The sequence below is a fragment of the Panthera tigris genome, chromosome D3 (assembly GCF_018350195.1).
Source record: "Panthera tigris isolate Pti1 chromosome D3, P.tigris_Pti1_mat1.1, whole genome shotgun sequence".
In the NCBI taxonomy this organism is placed as follows: Eukaryota; Metazoa; Chordata; class Mammalia; order Carnivora; family Felidae; genus Panthera; species Panthera tigris.
Genome location: NC_056671.1, coordinates 57,576,894 through 57,592,973, shown reverse-complemented (window position 1 = coordinate 57,592,973; position 16,080 = coordinate 57,576,894). Strand labels below are relative to the sequence as shown.

The 16,080-nt window shown below is 46.0% G+C and overlaps 1 protein-coding gene across 1 annotated transcript in view; it reads right to left on the bottom strand.

Annotated features, from left to right (window-relative positions):
- Nucleotides 1-16,080, bottom strand: part of FHOD3 (formin homology 2 domain containing 3) — a 469,133-nt gene that overhangs the window by 62,239 nt on the left and 390,814 nt on the right. The window contains 1 exon segment of the mRNA XM_042961930.1: nt 5,738-6,016. Within this exon segment, the coding sequence (XP_042817864.1) occupies nt 5,738-6,016 (279 nt within the window).

The window sequence follows — 16,080 nt, the reverse complement described above, 5'->3', positions numbered from 1 at the left end:
CCAAAGGACCAACACCAGAACAAGGAGCCCTTGAACCCTCTTGCAGGTTTCACAAAATACACTTAGGAGACAACCACCATCAAAGAGGGAGGAGATGGCACTTGAGGACATGACGGGAACATCTGGGTATTTGCAGTCCCTATGACTAGCCAGACAGTCCTGTAACTAGGAAGACAGTTGTGAGGTAACGGGGCTGCTGCAGGTGGAGTGGCTGACTGGTCTCCTTCCCCATTTACTGGGAAAAGTGGAAGTTTTTTATTTTGCCAAAAAATCTCTTCATTCACTTAGGTCTTCTTATATCGCTATGTAGTATATGCTTCTTTGTCTCTAGCAATTTCCTTGGCTCTGAAGTCTACTTTGATCCTAATATAGCCTCTCCTGCTTTTCTTTGATCAATGTTAGCATGATGTATCTTTTCCCAGCTTTTAACTTTCCATCTGCCTATGCCATCATGTAGGAAATGAGTTCTGAACACATGGCATATAGCTGGGTTGTATTTTTGTCCACTCTGCACATCTCCATCTTTTCATTTAAATTATTGATATGTTAGGGCTTCAGTCTGCCACTTTTTTTTTTATTCATTCTGTTTGTTTTAGTTCTTGTTTCATTTTTTTTGGTCTCCTTTTCTTTGAACACTTTTTTTTTAGAATTTCAATTTGATTTATAGTGTTTTTGAGTACCCTGCTTCATATAATTTTCTCGGCAGTGGCTCTAGGTATTACGATATGCACACTAACTTATCTGTCAGTGTTGATATTTCACTAGTTTGAAGCATAGAACCCTTACTTCCATTTAGAGCCCTTTACCCACCCTACTTCAAAAAAATGTAATTGTCTTAAGTATTTCATCTACGTATAGTGGGCACTACATCTCATGTGTTACAGTTTTTGCTTCTACCATCACATACTAGATTTAAGAAACTTATGAGGCAAGAGACTGTCTTTTCTACTTACTACTTTTATCCATTCCCCTGTTCTTTTTCTTTCTGAAATTCTGAGCCTTCTGTCATCATTTCCTTTCTGTTCAGAGAACATTCTCCCGTCATTCCTTAAGAGTAGGTCTTAATTTGTCTTAGTTTTTCTTTAACTAAATTCTCTTAGTTTTTCTTTAACTGAGTATGTCTTTGTTTTCTCTTCATTCTTAAAGGCTACTTTTGCTGGGGTTGATAACTCTAGTTCAAGGTTGATAACTCTAGTCTTCGAGCACTGACAAATGCTGAGCCACTTCCCGCTCACCTCCATGTTTCAGATGAGGAACTGTTTTGCCATGGAATTGGTGTTCCTCTATAGGTAACACTTTGTTTCTTCCCAGTCCCTTTCAAGACATTCTATTTTTGGTCTTTAGTTTTCAGAAGTTTGCTTATCATTTGTCTTGGTGTGAATTTCTTTGGATTTATCCCCATTAGTACTTGCTTAGCTTCTTAAATCTGTGGGTTTACACCTTTTCCCAAATTTGGGAAATTTTCAGTCATTATTTCTTCAAACATTTTTCCAACATTGCATACTTACTCCTCCCCTTCTCAGACCCTGATGAAATGAATGTTAGTTCCCTTGACATAGTCTCACAAGTACCTGAGGCTCTGTTCATTTTTTCAGTCAGTTTTTTTTCCCCTCTGTTATTCAGGTTGGGTAATTTCTACTCATCTGTTTTCAACTGCATATATTATTTCTTTTGTTGTCTCCAATCTACTATACGGCCCAAGTGTTTTATTGTGGCCATTGTATTTTTTCAGTTCTATAATTTCCTTTTGGTTCTTTTTTATATCTTCTATTTCTTTGCTAAGATATTTCATTTCTTTTACATATTTCCTGAATATTTATAACTGTTCACTGAAATATTAGCATGATGGCTGTTTTAAAATCCTTGTCAGATAATCCCAACAACTGGCTCATCTCAATGTTGGCATTTATTGCTTGTCTTTTCCCATTCAAGTTGTGAATGCCTTAGTTCTTGATATGATGAGTGATTTTAGAGTGTATCCTAGATATTTTGGGTATTATTTGCTGGACTTTGGATCATGTTTCATCTTCTCTTTCAGCAGGCAGTCACCCTTTTTAGGTGTGCTGTACAGGTCTTGATGGGCATAGATGTTCAACTCCCTACTGGGTCCAACTGTCACCACCCTAGCAAGAGAGTTGATTCACACTGCCTCACTGCAGATGGGCAGGGTGGGGGCTGAGCAACCTCTTGACCCCACGGGCATACTTCCAGTGAAAGTAGAGCACTTAACATTGCCTCCAAGTGGAGGGGAAGGCTCGGCTTCCCACTGGTCCTTACTGATTCTGGGTTGGGGAAAAGAGATCGCAGACTAGTTCCACCTCCAACCACATCATTCTACCTTGTTTATGTTGGGTGGAGATGGAGGTTGAGCTCCCTGGCTGGGCCCAGATGGTGTTAGAGAAGGAGGGCAGGGGAACAAGAATTCTGATCAGTCTTCTTCCACTGCTTAAGTCTGTCTCCTGCTGGCTGAAGGTGAAGTCTTAGATCTCTACAAGACCCCACTGACACTTCCCCAGTAGGGAAACTGGGATGCCACTTGCTTTTGCCCTGTAGTGGATAGAATATCAGTTCCCCATTAGGAGAACTACTCCAGCAAGGAAATGAGAGAACACCATCTGCTTCTGTTGGGCAGGGGGCAGAGGACTGCCTCTCTACTAAGTACTGTTGACACCACAGTGCTCATCCCAAAAAGTGACCTACCTAATGCCCATCACCCATTTAGCCCATCCCTTCACGCACCTCCCCTCCAGAAACCCGTTTCCATAAGGTGGAGGTTATAGAAGATCACCTCCTCTTTGGTCCCACTAAAGCTACTGGGTTGGGGAGGGGCAGGACAGCAGATTTTCAATTAGTGCTTGTCTAGGGTAGGGAATGTATTAACAGCCAAAAAAATTTCTGTTCTGTTAGGTAATCCTTTCACCAATGGGAATAGGATTTAATTAGAGCTTTACTGCCATGTCATTCTAGTCCAAAGGTCCTTAGACAGTCTGTCTTCTTTCCACTTTTCAGAGTCCTCCTATAATTGATTGTTCTGTTATGCCCAGGGTGTTGATATTTTAATTGTTAGAGGGAGGAACTGGGAACAATAGAGCTGCTGTATCTTAGCCAGTTGTCTCTTCATTCAATTATTCATCAACAGTTTTGTGAGCCTCTACTATGTTCTTAGGCCTACCGCAAGGAAGTGAGGACTCACGATAGACAAGACAGACATCCCGTCTTCACAAATTGTATATTCAAGGAGGTAAAAGACAGTTATACAAGTCATTATTGCCAACTGTAACGAATGCTACCATAAAGTCTCTCATGCTGATGCCATGGAGCGGAACATGGGAAACAAAAAGAAAGCCACACAACCAGAATAAGTTGAGACTCTTTCAAGACCTACAAACTCATTTCTGAGTAATGGATACTATCATCAGAAAGAAGACTGAGTCTGGGCATTGAAGAGGGCACTTGTTGAGATGAGCACTGGGTGTTGTATATAAGCGATGAACCACGGCAATCTACCCCAAAAACCAAGAGCACACTTTACATGCTGTATGTCAGTCAATTTGACAATAAATTAAAAAAAAAAAAAATAAGATTGAGTCTCTTATAGTTTGCCTCCTTCTCTGTTTTTATCTTATTAAATACAGAGAACTGAGGATTGCTGGAGGGGTGGTGGGAGGGGGGACGGGTTAACTAGGTGACAAGCTTTAAGGAGGGCACTTTTTGGGATGAGCCCTGGGTGTCATATGTGAGAGATGAATCACTAGGTTCTACTCCTGAAGGCAAGAATACACTGTACGTTAACTAACTTGAATTTAAATGAATAAAGAAGAAATAAGATTGAGAATCGTTATGATTGCCTTTGTGATTTGAGAACACTCTGAAAGGCAAGAGCTATGATGACAGAGCCGCCCTGACTCCACAGCTGCTGATCGTGCCTGTGAGCAGTGGGATTTTCTAGGAGCTAAAGTTGCAGCAAATGAATATGATCATGTCTCTTAGTAGCACCAGACTAAAGCATAAAAAAAAAAAAAATCACTGCAAAGCACTAACTCCTGCGTCCATACACTTGGATACTGACTTTGGTAGGAAGTCAGTGGTTCTTCACTGGGAGTAGAGTCTCCATTTTTGGAAAGTTGCCCTTATTTGGAAACATATTGGGCAATCTGATCCAAGAAAGTCCTGTTCCTTGGCTTCTTTTCACTAATGCAACTTGTTGATATGTTTTAGGCCTGCTAAACCTAGTGACGACGAATAATTCCTAGAGCTATTTATAATGACTTAAACATGATTTAAGGCCAACCTGAGCAAGACGACTTACCCGACTGTACTATGGCCCTAATCCCATTGAAGGAGAACACGAACGAGTAGAATTTGGGAGACTAACTGCAATCTGACTTGGAGAGAAATTAAGTAAATATCAATATATGTAATACTTTCTAGCGATACATCTTCAGCCAGACACAAGATTTTCAATGCAATAATTACTAAGATATAAACTAATAAAGTCCTCAAGTCCCATTTTCAGTGTGTCATAGGGACTAGCAATAGAAAGAATAAAATTTAATAATATAGCTGGTGAAAACTCAAATATTAACTAAGACCAAGCTCTTGACTGATAGTTCTTGTAGCAGACATTATGGCTTCATTCATTCATTCATCCATTCATTCCATTTTCATTCATACATCCATGCTTCAGAGACCATGTATTCTTTATGTGTGAACTAACAAGCCATGCATGGGTCATGCCACCAGTTGGTAGGCCCCTGCGGAGCCTTCATGCTGCACTTTGGACCCAAGGCATAGGCTCCTTGAGTGTGTATAACTGTGTAGCTTACTGAAGGCTGGCTAGTACGACATGCCCCCACTGATGAGGAGTGTTAGGTGAGAGAGGGGGCACCCTGTCATCTCAACAGCACACAAGTCATGGGACAGGACAACCAACCCAATGGTGTTGCATATGAACCATAATTCAAATGATTATACCAATCTTTTACAATTCCGATAACCCTCTATGGCACCCTCCCCGAGTCCCCAGTGAGGATTAATGTTCCATTTGGCCCTTAACCATAGAGTCACCATTACACAGATGAACTGAATAAATATCAGCTATAATACCAAAAAGAACAAATTCCATAAAGAAAAGCATATACTTCATACCAAAGAAACAAGTGGCCCTGAGTATGTTGTAGAAAGTTACTTAAATTATATATATTCCACTAAAGCACACCAAATTGACCTCAGCACATTGTGAACTGCCACTTTTTGGAAATACTCATTCAGTGCATTTTAGCGCATTTGCTCTGGTCTGAAACGCCCATCATAATGGTTTTAGCACACTTCACCGAAGAAACTTTCAAGGGAGCAGATGGCAACACGACAGATCTCTAAATTTAAATCAGAAAAAGAGCTGTATTTACTCTTAACAAGCAATTAGAAGGAAGAGAGGAATTTCTCTTTGGGGGCTTATTCCTCAGGAAAAGTCCTTTGCTGCCCTCATTATCAAGCCCTTCTCCCACCTGTAGAAGTGATGGTGCGACAGCATGGCAGAGGGTGTGGGGCCACCTCCACAAGGGGCAGGAAGCTGTGGGCTGCCGACGGTGTGGCCACATCCTTCACACCTCCAGCCACCAGGTGCCACGGCCAGTGAGTGAGCTGAGCCGGGAGGTCACCTCAGTGGCCAGCAAACCAGGTGTCCCACCCCAGGGTTCCCTGGGACTTATTTACTGAGAAAAAAGGGCTGCGTTACCAGGTCCCCTGTCCCTGGAGAGCTTGTCTTCCTTCTCCTCCCTCTCTAACGTGCTGCTGGAGGATGAGATGCTGGAGGCAGAGCAGTTGTCCTTCTCGTTCACCTCCTCGCTCTGCCTCTCTTTCTCACTGAGGGAGGCCCGCTCTTCTGGCTCTTGCTCCGGTGCTCGCTCCGCTTCACTCTCTGCTCCCACGCGGGCAGGGGCTACTTCAGGGCTGGCCTCGTCCGCACTCTGCCCTACCTCCGCCTCCGGTCCAGGCTCGGGATCCCCAGCACTGGCTGGTGGAGACAACAATGGAGATTATGATCACAACAGGAACTCCCTGGGAATGTCAAGTGAGGTATGAAAGCAGACCTGAGGTTGATTTCTCTTGGCTGTCTGCTGTGGGCGACATTCGAAAGGCGACCCCCAAGATTCCCATCTCCTGGTCATTCAGTTAAACGCTAAACACTAACACTGCTGGGAAGGGACCGTGTAGCTGACAGTGCGGTCTCAAGTCACGTGACTTCAAGGTCTAGAGGTTATCTAGGGGGGCCTGATTCGATCTGGTGAGACTTTTAAAAGCAGGGTGCTTTCTGATTGGCAACAAAAAAGAAAGTTGAGAGATCAGAAGTGTGTGACTTAAGGGGCGCCTGGGTGGCTCTGTTGGTTCAGCGTCTGACTTTGGCTCAGGTCGTGATCTCGGGGTTCATGGGTTCAAGCCCCGTGTTGGGCTCTGTGCGGACAGCTCAGAGCCTGGAGCCGGCTTCAGATTCTGTGTCTCCCTCTCTCTCTTCCCTTCCTCTGCTTGCGCTCTCTCTCAAAAATAAACCTTAAAAAAAATTTTTTTTTAATTTTAAAAAAAGCATGTGGCCTTAAAGATGGAGGGGCCATATGACAGACAAGGAACGCGAGTGGTCCCTAAAACCTGAGAGCAACTCTCAGCCAATATGAAATAAAGAACAGGGACTTTGGGGCTATGAGAAACTGATGTCTGCCAACAACCGAAATGAACCCGGAGGTGGTCTTCCCAGGGCCTCCCTCAGCTCCCAGTAAGAGACAGGCCAGCCACAGCCTTGACTGTGGCCTCGTGATACCCAGGGCTGAGAACACAGTTGAGCCATGCTGGCCTGCTGGCCTTCTGACCTGTGGAAACTGTGAGATAATAAATGGCTATATTTTGAATCGCTGTGTTTGTGGTAATTTATTACACAGCAGTAGCAGCCTGATGTTTTATCGGTTGCCAAACCAGTGAGGACTGCCCCCCTTTGCTTGAATGAGGTTTGCTCATAATTTGAAGTTAGGCCCTAACTCTGAAAGTTGTTCAGGAGAATCACTGCTGGGCCCAGAAGTATTTGCAAACCTATCAAGACTGGAGATCTGATGCTTGTAGCAAGGTAAAATGCTCACGCTCCCCTATGTGACATCCTGTGAGGAAAGGGAAAATGGCACAGTACGGCTTTGCATGGTTTTACACAACAAATCTCTCAGCTGTGCACAGTGTATCCACAGCAAATGATAGAGAATACAAAAAATTCTGAGCCAACTGTCACGTGTGAAGGCCAGAGGAGGACAGGTCGGTCCTGAGAGTGTGACCCTCAGGGCTGGGAAAAACTACATTGCTGGAATCCTGACAATGTACCCCCCCGCCCTAGGCAATGGCTACTCAAAGCAATACGGAAATTCAGCAGGATCTGCCTGGGGCAGGACCTGGAAGAGACCCCAGAAGAACGAGCAGATCAGGGAGGTGTCTCGTGGAGGCATTCTGCTGGCTCAGGCGACTGGGGACTGGCTGGCAATGAGATACCAGAACAGGCCCTCCAGGAGGCCAGGTGGGGCAATTGCTAAAAGGCAGAGGAAAGCTCAGGCCTCACTGGGGTGGGGGTGGCGGGGGAGGCAGCTGCCCTCAGCTTCCCAGCCAGAAGCCATGCTGCCAGTTCCAGCTGGGTCCAGTACCCTCACCCCTCATCTGCTCTCAGCCTCCTTCCTCTGAGAACGAGGGAATTGAGGAAGTTGCAACGTCAGCTTTTCCTCGTGTCCTTGGGTAACTTCCAACTCCAAAGGGAAGCAGGACCCCTCCGTGGGAATCTCCCCAGGGCCCTTCAGGTAGGAAGTGGGTGCAGAGGTCACAGAGCCTCTACCTTCCACCTGCCCGGGGCCTCACGACTGGCTGTATATCTTCTAGCCTAGTACAGGAACCTGCTTCCCTGGGACACTGGAGGAAAGGCAGGCTGGGGTGGCAACGGGCCTCTGCTTTCTGCTGGCTGTCCCTGCTGGGTGTCCCCAAGATGGATAGTTATAAGACCTGGTGATATGAGGACAAAGTTTCCAGGCAAGGAAATGCCGCCTGGCAATGGCAGGAGAAAGCCAAAGGACTCACGACCCTGAGCCCACATGCCTAAGAATAGGCATGTCGGATACATTTCCTTAAAAGCAAAGACTGAGCTGAGTACAGGCGAAGAGTGAATATGTCCTGGAGAAAAATTCCCTTTGGTACTGAAGGAATTATGATGGCGATCTCTTTCTCATCCGATAATGAAGTATTTAGCAAGGAGATACAGCCCTTCATTCACAAGCACGGCAGAAGCACAGTGTTACCAAAAGCACTGTCATCCTTTGGTTGACAGAAGGCATGCATCCTTGCACACATTTACTCCAGAATAGCCACATCAAAACGAAAATGTGTTTGCAACAGTCTAGCATGTGGCACGCATTTGACTTGCAATTGGTGAGCATATGGCGAAAACTGTCTAGGGGGCCTCCACGTGGCTTTATCACTGACAGGGAGATGGCCGCAGGGGGCTGTCATAAGCCTGTGTCTACTCTCCATCCCCAGGAGACTGGCAGACAGAGCAGGAAAGATGCACGATTTGCTGGTTTGACTTCAGTCTACTTGCACTCTGCCACCACATTTCCTCCCGGGGAAGCGGTGGCTGTCTGGACAGTTACGGTAACGGGTGCGCAAATGCTACAGAGCCACACATTCTTGTGCCTAAAATGCTACACAATTTTATCCCCATCCGCTAGGGCCTCACTTCGTGGAGTCAGACGTTTCTTTGTGTGATTCGACCACTGGATGGCTTCTCTTTGTCATCACTGCTGGGGAGGTGGCCGTCTCCAGAACCACCTCCCGACCAGAATGCAGACTCAGCATCACAAGCCCTGCCGGCAAATCTGTGGCACGTGAGGTTGTCCTAACGATGAACAAATAATAGTCACACACATTTTGGGGCGCCTGGGTGGCTCAGTCGGTTGGGCTTCTGACTTCGGCTCAGGTCATGATCTCACGGTCTGTGAGTTCGAGCCCCGCGTCAGGCTCTGTGCTGACAGCTCAGAGCCTGGATGGAGCCTGCTTCGGATTCTGTGTCTCCCTCTCTCTCTGACCCTCCCCCATTCATGCTCTGTCTCTCTCTGTCTCAAAAATAAATAAACATTAAAAGAAATTAAAAAAAAATAGTCACCCACATTCAAGTCAAGCAGAACCAGCAAAGATGGAGAGTGACAGTGGGAGAGCAGACACACGTAGTTGCTCCTTGTACCACACATGCCAGGCCGCACGCTTGTCACTGACATAACACACATCCTTGCTTTCAGAAGGCTCACTCCTTGGCTGAGGAAACAGCCATCAACTGGGGTCACCATGGTATGCGGCCAGGTACCCAAGAGAGGGCACTGGATAACAGGCGACAGGGGGTTCCTGGAAGGAACAGCTGGGACCCACGGCAGAGCCCTTCTGCAGCTGTGCTAATCAAACACGGGAACGACAAGGGCAAAAGATCCCCGAGGGCTCAGACCTTGCCTTCCTCTCATGTCGATGAGCCCTCGGCATGGTACTGGGCCAACATCTGCTCACAAAGTTCCAGAACATTTCTGCTCCCCCTTCCCATTCTCTTTCGTCAGGACCTCCCTGTCAGCACTACCCCCACCACATGAATCCCCTATCCTTGAGTTGCTGCCCCATGCCAGGCTGGCTGCCCCCTGGGAAGACAGGGGAACAAGCATCATCTACCCTCCCTGAGTGCCCAGGAAGCAGGAGGAACCATATCATATTAGTCTTCAGGAACAGCCCTACAGAGAACTAAAGCATCTGTCAACACTGAGGAGTGGAGACTGCTCACGACTTCCCATCGCTGCCAGTTCCTGTATTTAATGAGCCTTTCTCTGCCCCAATGGTGTTGGTGGTGAAAGACCCAGTGATACATGAGTGACACAAGTGACAGACCCAGTGCTTGTCATCACAGGGACTACAGAGGAGCAAGGAGAACCTACCTGCCTGGCATGGCAGAGGTAGGGGAACCCTACCACCATTGGACGGGGAAACCCCAGCCCCTCACCTCACCCAGACACAGGTAAAAATATCTACATGTGACAGTGTTCTAAGAGTAAAAGCACAGTGCCCTAGGCGGGGGGTTATGGCAAGGGACTTTGACAAGGCCTGGGAAGGAACATAAAAGCCGCTGTACCAAAATGACATTTAAACAGGGTCTCCAAGAATGAAAAGGAGTGAAAATGGGGGAAAAGTAGGGGCGCCTGGGTGGCTCAGCTGGTTAAGTGTCCGACTTCGGCTCAGGTCATGATCTCACAGTTTGTGAGTTAGAGCCCCGCACTGGGCTCTGTGCTGACAGCTCAGAGCCTGGAGCCTGCTTTGGATTCCGTGTCTCCCTCTCTCTCTCTCTGCCCCTCCCCCACTAATGCTCTGTCTCTCAAAAATAAATAAATGTTAAAAAAAATTTTAAAGAAAAGCAGGGTAAAGTGGATACAAGAATGTTCTGGGCAGAAGGAAAGTATGTGCAAAGACCAGGAGCACAGGGCACACTGGAGGAATGAGAGCTGTCTTGCCACATGGCTGTGGTAACGGGCCTTGCAAGGGGGGATGTTACTCTAAGGGCAGTGATGGCTGCTGCAGGTAGAGACAGACAGACCACACCTCCCAGTGGGACAGCTGAGGCATGTTTGGTGCTATCAGTGAAGCTCCTTGTTAGCATGGAGCAAACAGTCCAGAAAGCAAACCCTGATGACAGAGAGACTGAGGAGGAAGAGACGAATGCCAGACCCCGGGGCTCAAGAGAGGATGATGAATAAAAACATGGCGCCAGTGGGAAGCTGTTTCCAATCTAAGAGCCACTGGGACAGGTAGCGTGTCAGCCTCTGAAGGGAGCGTGGGATGCTGTCTCCTCAAGATCCCTCTGTGGTGAGGCCTCTCTTATTGCCCTCAGAAAATGAGGCCAGGGGGCGCCTGGGTGGCTCAGTCGGTTAAACGTCCGACTTCAGCTCAGGTCACGATCTCGCGGTCCGTGAGTTCAAGCCCCGCGTCAGGCTCTGGGCTGATGGCTCAGAGCCTGGAGCCTGCTTCCAATTCTGTGTCTCCCTCTCTCTCTGCCCCTCCCCCGTTCGTGCTCTGTCTCTCTCTGTCCCAAAAATAAACGTTAAAAAAAAAAAATTCAAAAAAAAAAAAAAAAAGAAAGTGAGGCCAGGAGGGAACAGTGAAGGCCCAGACCATGGTGCTGGGCAGGGCACCCACTCCCAAGCACATGCCTGCAGCCCTGTCTTTGAAGGAGGGTCAGAAGTGACTGCAATATACCAAACCTACAAGTCAGGAGCTGCCAGGAACCCCCCACTCATCCCTCACCAGCCACACCCGCCCATCACCTTGGATGGAGGAAGGACGTAAAGATCTGCCGCATCTCTGGGGCTGGGCCAAGGAGAGGAGTTTTGAGAAGTTCCTGTGCCAGGTGCCAGGTCACCCCTCTCCTCGCAGCGGGCATGAGTGCGGAAGTGAAGGGAGGACATGGCAAGAAACTCCTGGCAACACAAAAGGCATCCCAAACTGAGACCTGTCTTCCTGGACCACATCCTAAGTGAGCAGACTGATGGGATCCTGGCATTGCCAGAAGGCACTTAGCAAAGGCCAGAAAAATGTATTTGGCCAGAACCGGCACTGACCTGATTCAGAGAGCTTTAAACTAAATGTTAAGGTCAGAGCAGGGAGAGGAGAAAAAAAATCAAAATGAAACTGTATAAAAAGATACAGGAATGGACAATTTACCTAATACGGAAGAAATTGTTGAAGAGGCCCCCAGTATATTCAGAAGGAAGTAATGAAGAACCTGGTTGTCGCCAATGCCGTGGGAAAGAACCCATAGCCGGAATGCAACACTGAAGGGAATTCTCTATCCAAAGAACACAGACATTGCAGGACAGAGAGGTTGGGCATAGGAGCCGGATTGGAACCCATCAACGCGAGAACCATAGGGAAAGAGGGAAAACTCCAGTGCTACTGTCAAGAGAATATAAAAGGGTGCCCAGTCAGATGCTGGTACTTCCCTCGTGCAGATCACAAAACCAGGAGAGAGAGGAGGGAGAGTAGGCCCTGAGGAGTGAGTCAGGGCAGACATGGACTCCTAACAGCTACTGCTCTCTGCCCCTCCAAAAGCCCAGCACCAGCTCCTCATCTGGTCCCCCAAATTTCACTAGACGCCAGGCCCTGCACACGAGGTACCAGGTACCTTCTACACACTGGTGCCTCCCAGGAACCACATACACATCACCCTGTGTAGCCCTCACACCAGCAGGATGATTAGTGTCCCTGTGTGAAAAATAAGGACACATGTCCAGAGAGGTTAAGCAACTTGTCCAGGGCTACACAGTAGGCTGGAAGCTCATGGCTGCTCCTCCAGACCCATTTTCTATTCTGCTCTGTGCCCCAGGAGGCTGGCTCCCTCTCAGTGTGACAGAGGTCAGCTTCTGGGAGGTAGCAGCACAGGAGGGAGGAAAGAGAGGCTAGACTATGCCTCCACCCTCTTCACGTGGGGCCTCCGGTTGGCAGAGATTGTCAGGCCACTATTTCTGTCCCATGGGCTCCTTCCCAAGGCTACAGCTCTCACCAGTCCCGGGCACTAACCAAGTTCCCCCAGGCCTGGAGGTGGGAGTAGTGTTGACAGTCTCCCAGTGCTGCTAGTCCCTGGGCACTTCCCCACCTGACAGACCTGTGATGCTCTCCACACCTCTGTGAACTGTCCCTACACTGGCTGCCCCCAGGCACCTTCTGAGCATGTCCATCTCCTTCCGACCTCACCGATAAGCAGACCTGGGATTTGAACCCCGATGGGCCTTGAACCTCTGTTAATCACGATGTTACACTGTGAGGTTGGTGGCTTATGCTGCAAGGGAGAAGTTCATCATCATTCCTCAAAGGACAAACACACACACACACACACACACACACACACACACACACACACACACAAACACTCAACATACGGTGTGCACAAACATTCCAGGTCGGCTTTCATCGATGTCCCTGACAGCTGAATCCAGAATGTCCAATTGGAATCTCCTGCCATGCAATTTTTCTTTGAAGAGATAAACTGCTGGTAGAAAGATCTGAACTTAATAAGTCTTTGGGTGGCTTCAATTGATTTCAATCTGTCATGGTGTCTCGACGACTCTGCCAGGACTTGGCTCTCTGGCAGGTCTTACGAAACCAAGGGCTGGGCCAGCCAATTCTATAATAGTTGCTCCAAATCATGTACATTCCAGGGACCTCCCCAGTTCAGAGCTAATAACTAACACCATCAACTTTAAACTTGTGGTTTAGTCACATAAATGTGAAAAAGGTCCCATGAGAAAAAGCTCACAACTTTGAAAATTCTTTAGACTTTGCCTTTGGTGTTGGGCCAGTTCTTGCTAAGCTGTTCGCTCAGATTCACTCTAGAGCAGGGTTCCTTGACTTTAATACCATGGATATTTGGGGTTGAATAATTCTTGGTTGTGGGGGGAGGGGGGAGGCTATCCTGTGTGCTGTAGGATGTTTAACAGCGTTCCTGGCCCTCTACCCACTAGAGGCCAATGGCACCTCCTCCTCAGTTGTGACAACTAAAAATATCTCCAGACACTGCCAAATGTTTCCTGGGGGAGTGGGGGAGGTAGCAGGGATTGTCCTGTGTTGAGAATCATTACCCTAAAGGAATAGTTTCATTAGGATGGGCTCAAACTCAGCCTACACAAACTTTACAAAAACAAACAAAAAGCCCACTTTGTCATTTGCAAAATACTGATTCATCAGTCTAGTGAATTTGCATGCCTTCAAAATTTAGCAGCAACTTGTTCTCAAAATTCAGCCTAAGCTACCTCTTAAAATGAAAACCGTACATGGCCAAAATTACCTTCGGAAGACATTTTGGAAGATGCCACTTTATAGATACCATACCAACTCTCATGGTTCCAACAATCAAGGATTTCCTTTAGCTTCAATGGAATGCCATAAAAAGTACTGGGCTTGTAGTGGTGGGCTATGTCATCAACAAATACAAACCCTTATACTCTAAAATCACATTTGATCCAGCAAGTTGTTCATACTACAAAAGGCAATGAAGGTCAGGAAGGACTCTAGAAAAAAGCAGAGCTGTGGCCCTCATGTCATGCTCACAATGGAAACCTCCATCTGAGGTGGATGCTGGGAAAGATTACAAGCACTATTCAAATTGTAATTTTCACTACCCACCTTTACCCCTCAGAATATGCTTCTGATTGAGTCCACTTGGTTAAACATGTATAGAATATAAATTCCACTGTATTATCATATAGGACAAAAAAGAAGCCTCTAGTTTCAGGTCCAATTATTTTAATATTGGTTAATGAATAGATTCTATTTCACACTATAAACAGAAATTTTTTTAAAAAAGGCAATTTAAGATTATTGTATCCTATATCATTTCTCTATCTGTATTGTATCATTGCCTTATCATTATCTTGAACTCAAACTATATAACCTCAAATATCAACCCCTGGATACGAAGACTTTCTTTGAGCTTAAATTCTTACAAAATCAGACAGATCTTGTCTTGATTCAACCAGTGTCAAACATGATTAATGCCATTATCCATTTGTCTTTCCATGCCCGGTAGGGCTATTAGAGCTCCTGAGTTAACTACATGCTCATTTTCTTACAAGAGCACATAGGAAGACAAGTCTTTCCTCAAGGATGAAGACATGGTCTAATTCCAAACTGGCAATGCATTTCAAGAGCACCTCTAGTGCTTGTCAAGTCCCAGACAAGAACATCAATGACATCAAAACAAAACAGTGATTTTGGAAAGTATACACTAGCACTAAAATGGATAGTCCCGGGTAAGAACAGCTAGCAAATAAATGGGGTGAACTTGAGGTTTTTTCTTAATTCACTTTTTCAGGCTTAGCAGGATCTAGTTACTTTTAATTACATGTTAGATGGTCCTAATGTAATTAAATGTTCTAATGTAATTAGTAGTAACACTCATTCATTCCAGCAATATTTATTGATATGCCAGGCACTATGCTAGGCATCAGGAAGTCAGATGTGAAAAAATATCTTCCCTGAATATTTTTCAAGATAAAGTGGTCTAGCCAAGAGACATTATGATATCAAAACAACTAATATCTAAAGAAAATATTAGATCTTCCTGCCAGTAGAGTCTGACCAAGCCTAAGCAGAACCAGGTGGCCTACAACCGGGATACACCAGAAATCTTACTTTTATATTCACACACCAAACAGTTGACTCTTCTTCATTTATACCTAGTCAATAATCCACTTAGTCAATATCTCAGTTGATCTGAACTTGTTAGCAAATTCACAAAAAAAATGGAGAAAGATCCACTTAAGGGGTATTTTAATAGGTGGTTGAATAAATATCTTAACTATCAATTTATCAAGAATCATCCTCTAACTTTTCTTCCTCTTTTAGTGTTAGATTCTCAGAAGGAAATGGCCCACATAATGTCAACTTTCTGTAAAAGTTCCCTTTCTACATTAAACCACCATCTATTCTTTGGTCTTTATAGAGTGGCCTATATTGTCAAATATGTGTCCTCCATCATGATCCATGTAATAAATGTCTGGGTATAGGGGAAATAGCTGTCTCTATAATGTGTCTGCCTTCTTTTTTTCATGCTGTTTGTTCATTCTAGCTCATAAAACATTTACTGAATGTCTATTCTGCTCCAAGCATTGGGAGATAACAAAGGTGAGTGCAGGCATGGACTCTCCTCTGGGAAACACAAAGTGGAGGAGGACGGGGTACCATTTATTGACTATTCAGTGAGATAAGCCCCTGTATCCTTGGTATGCACAAGATGTAAGGGAAATACAAAAGAGGAATCAAAGATGACTTTAGAGAAGGTCCTTCAACTAGATGGGTAAGATGGATAAGAGTCCAGTGGGCACCCAGTGGAAAAGGGCTCTCAAGCACAGAGCACATGTGAGAAAACAGAGCACCTTTCAGGTACTGACAGTGGTTTGATGCTGATGGGACATAACATGTAGGGGTGGTTGTGGAGGTAAAAGACTGGTTGTAGGGAGTGGATAACCAAAGTCTTGAGTGCTG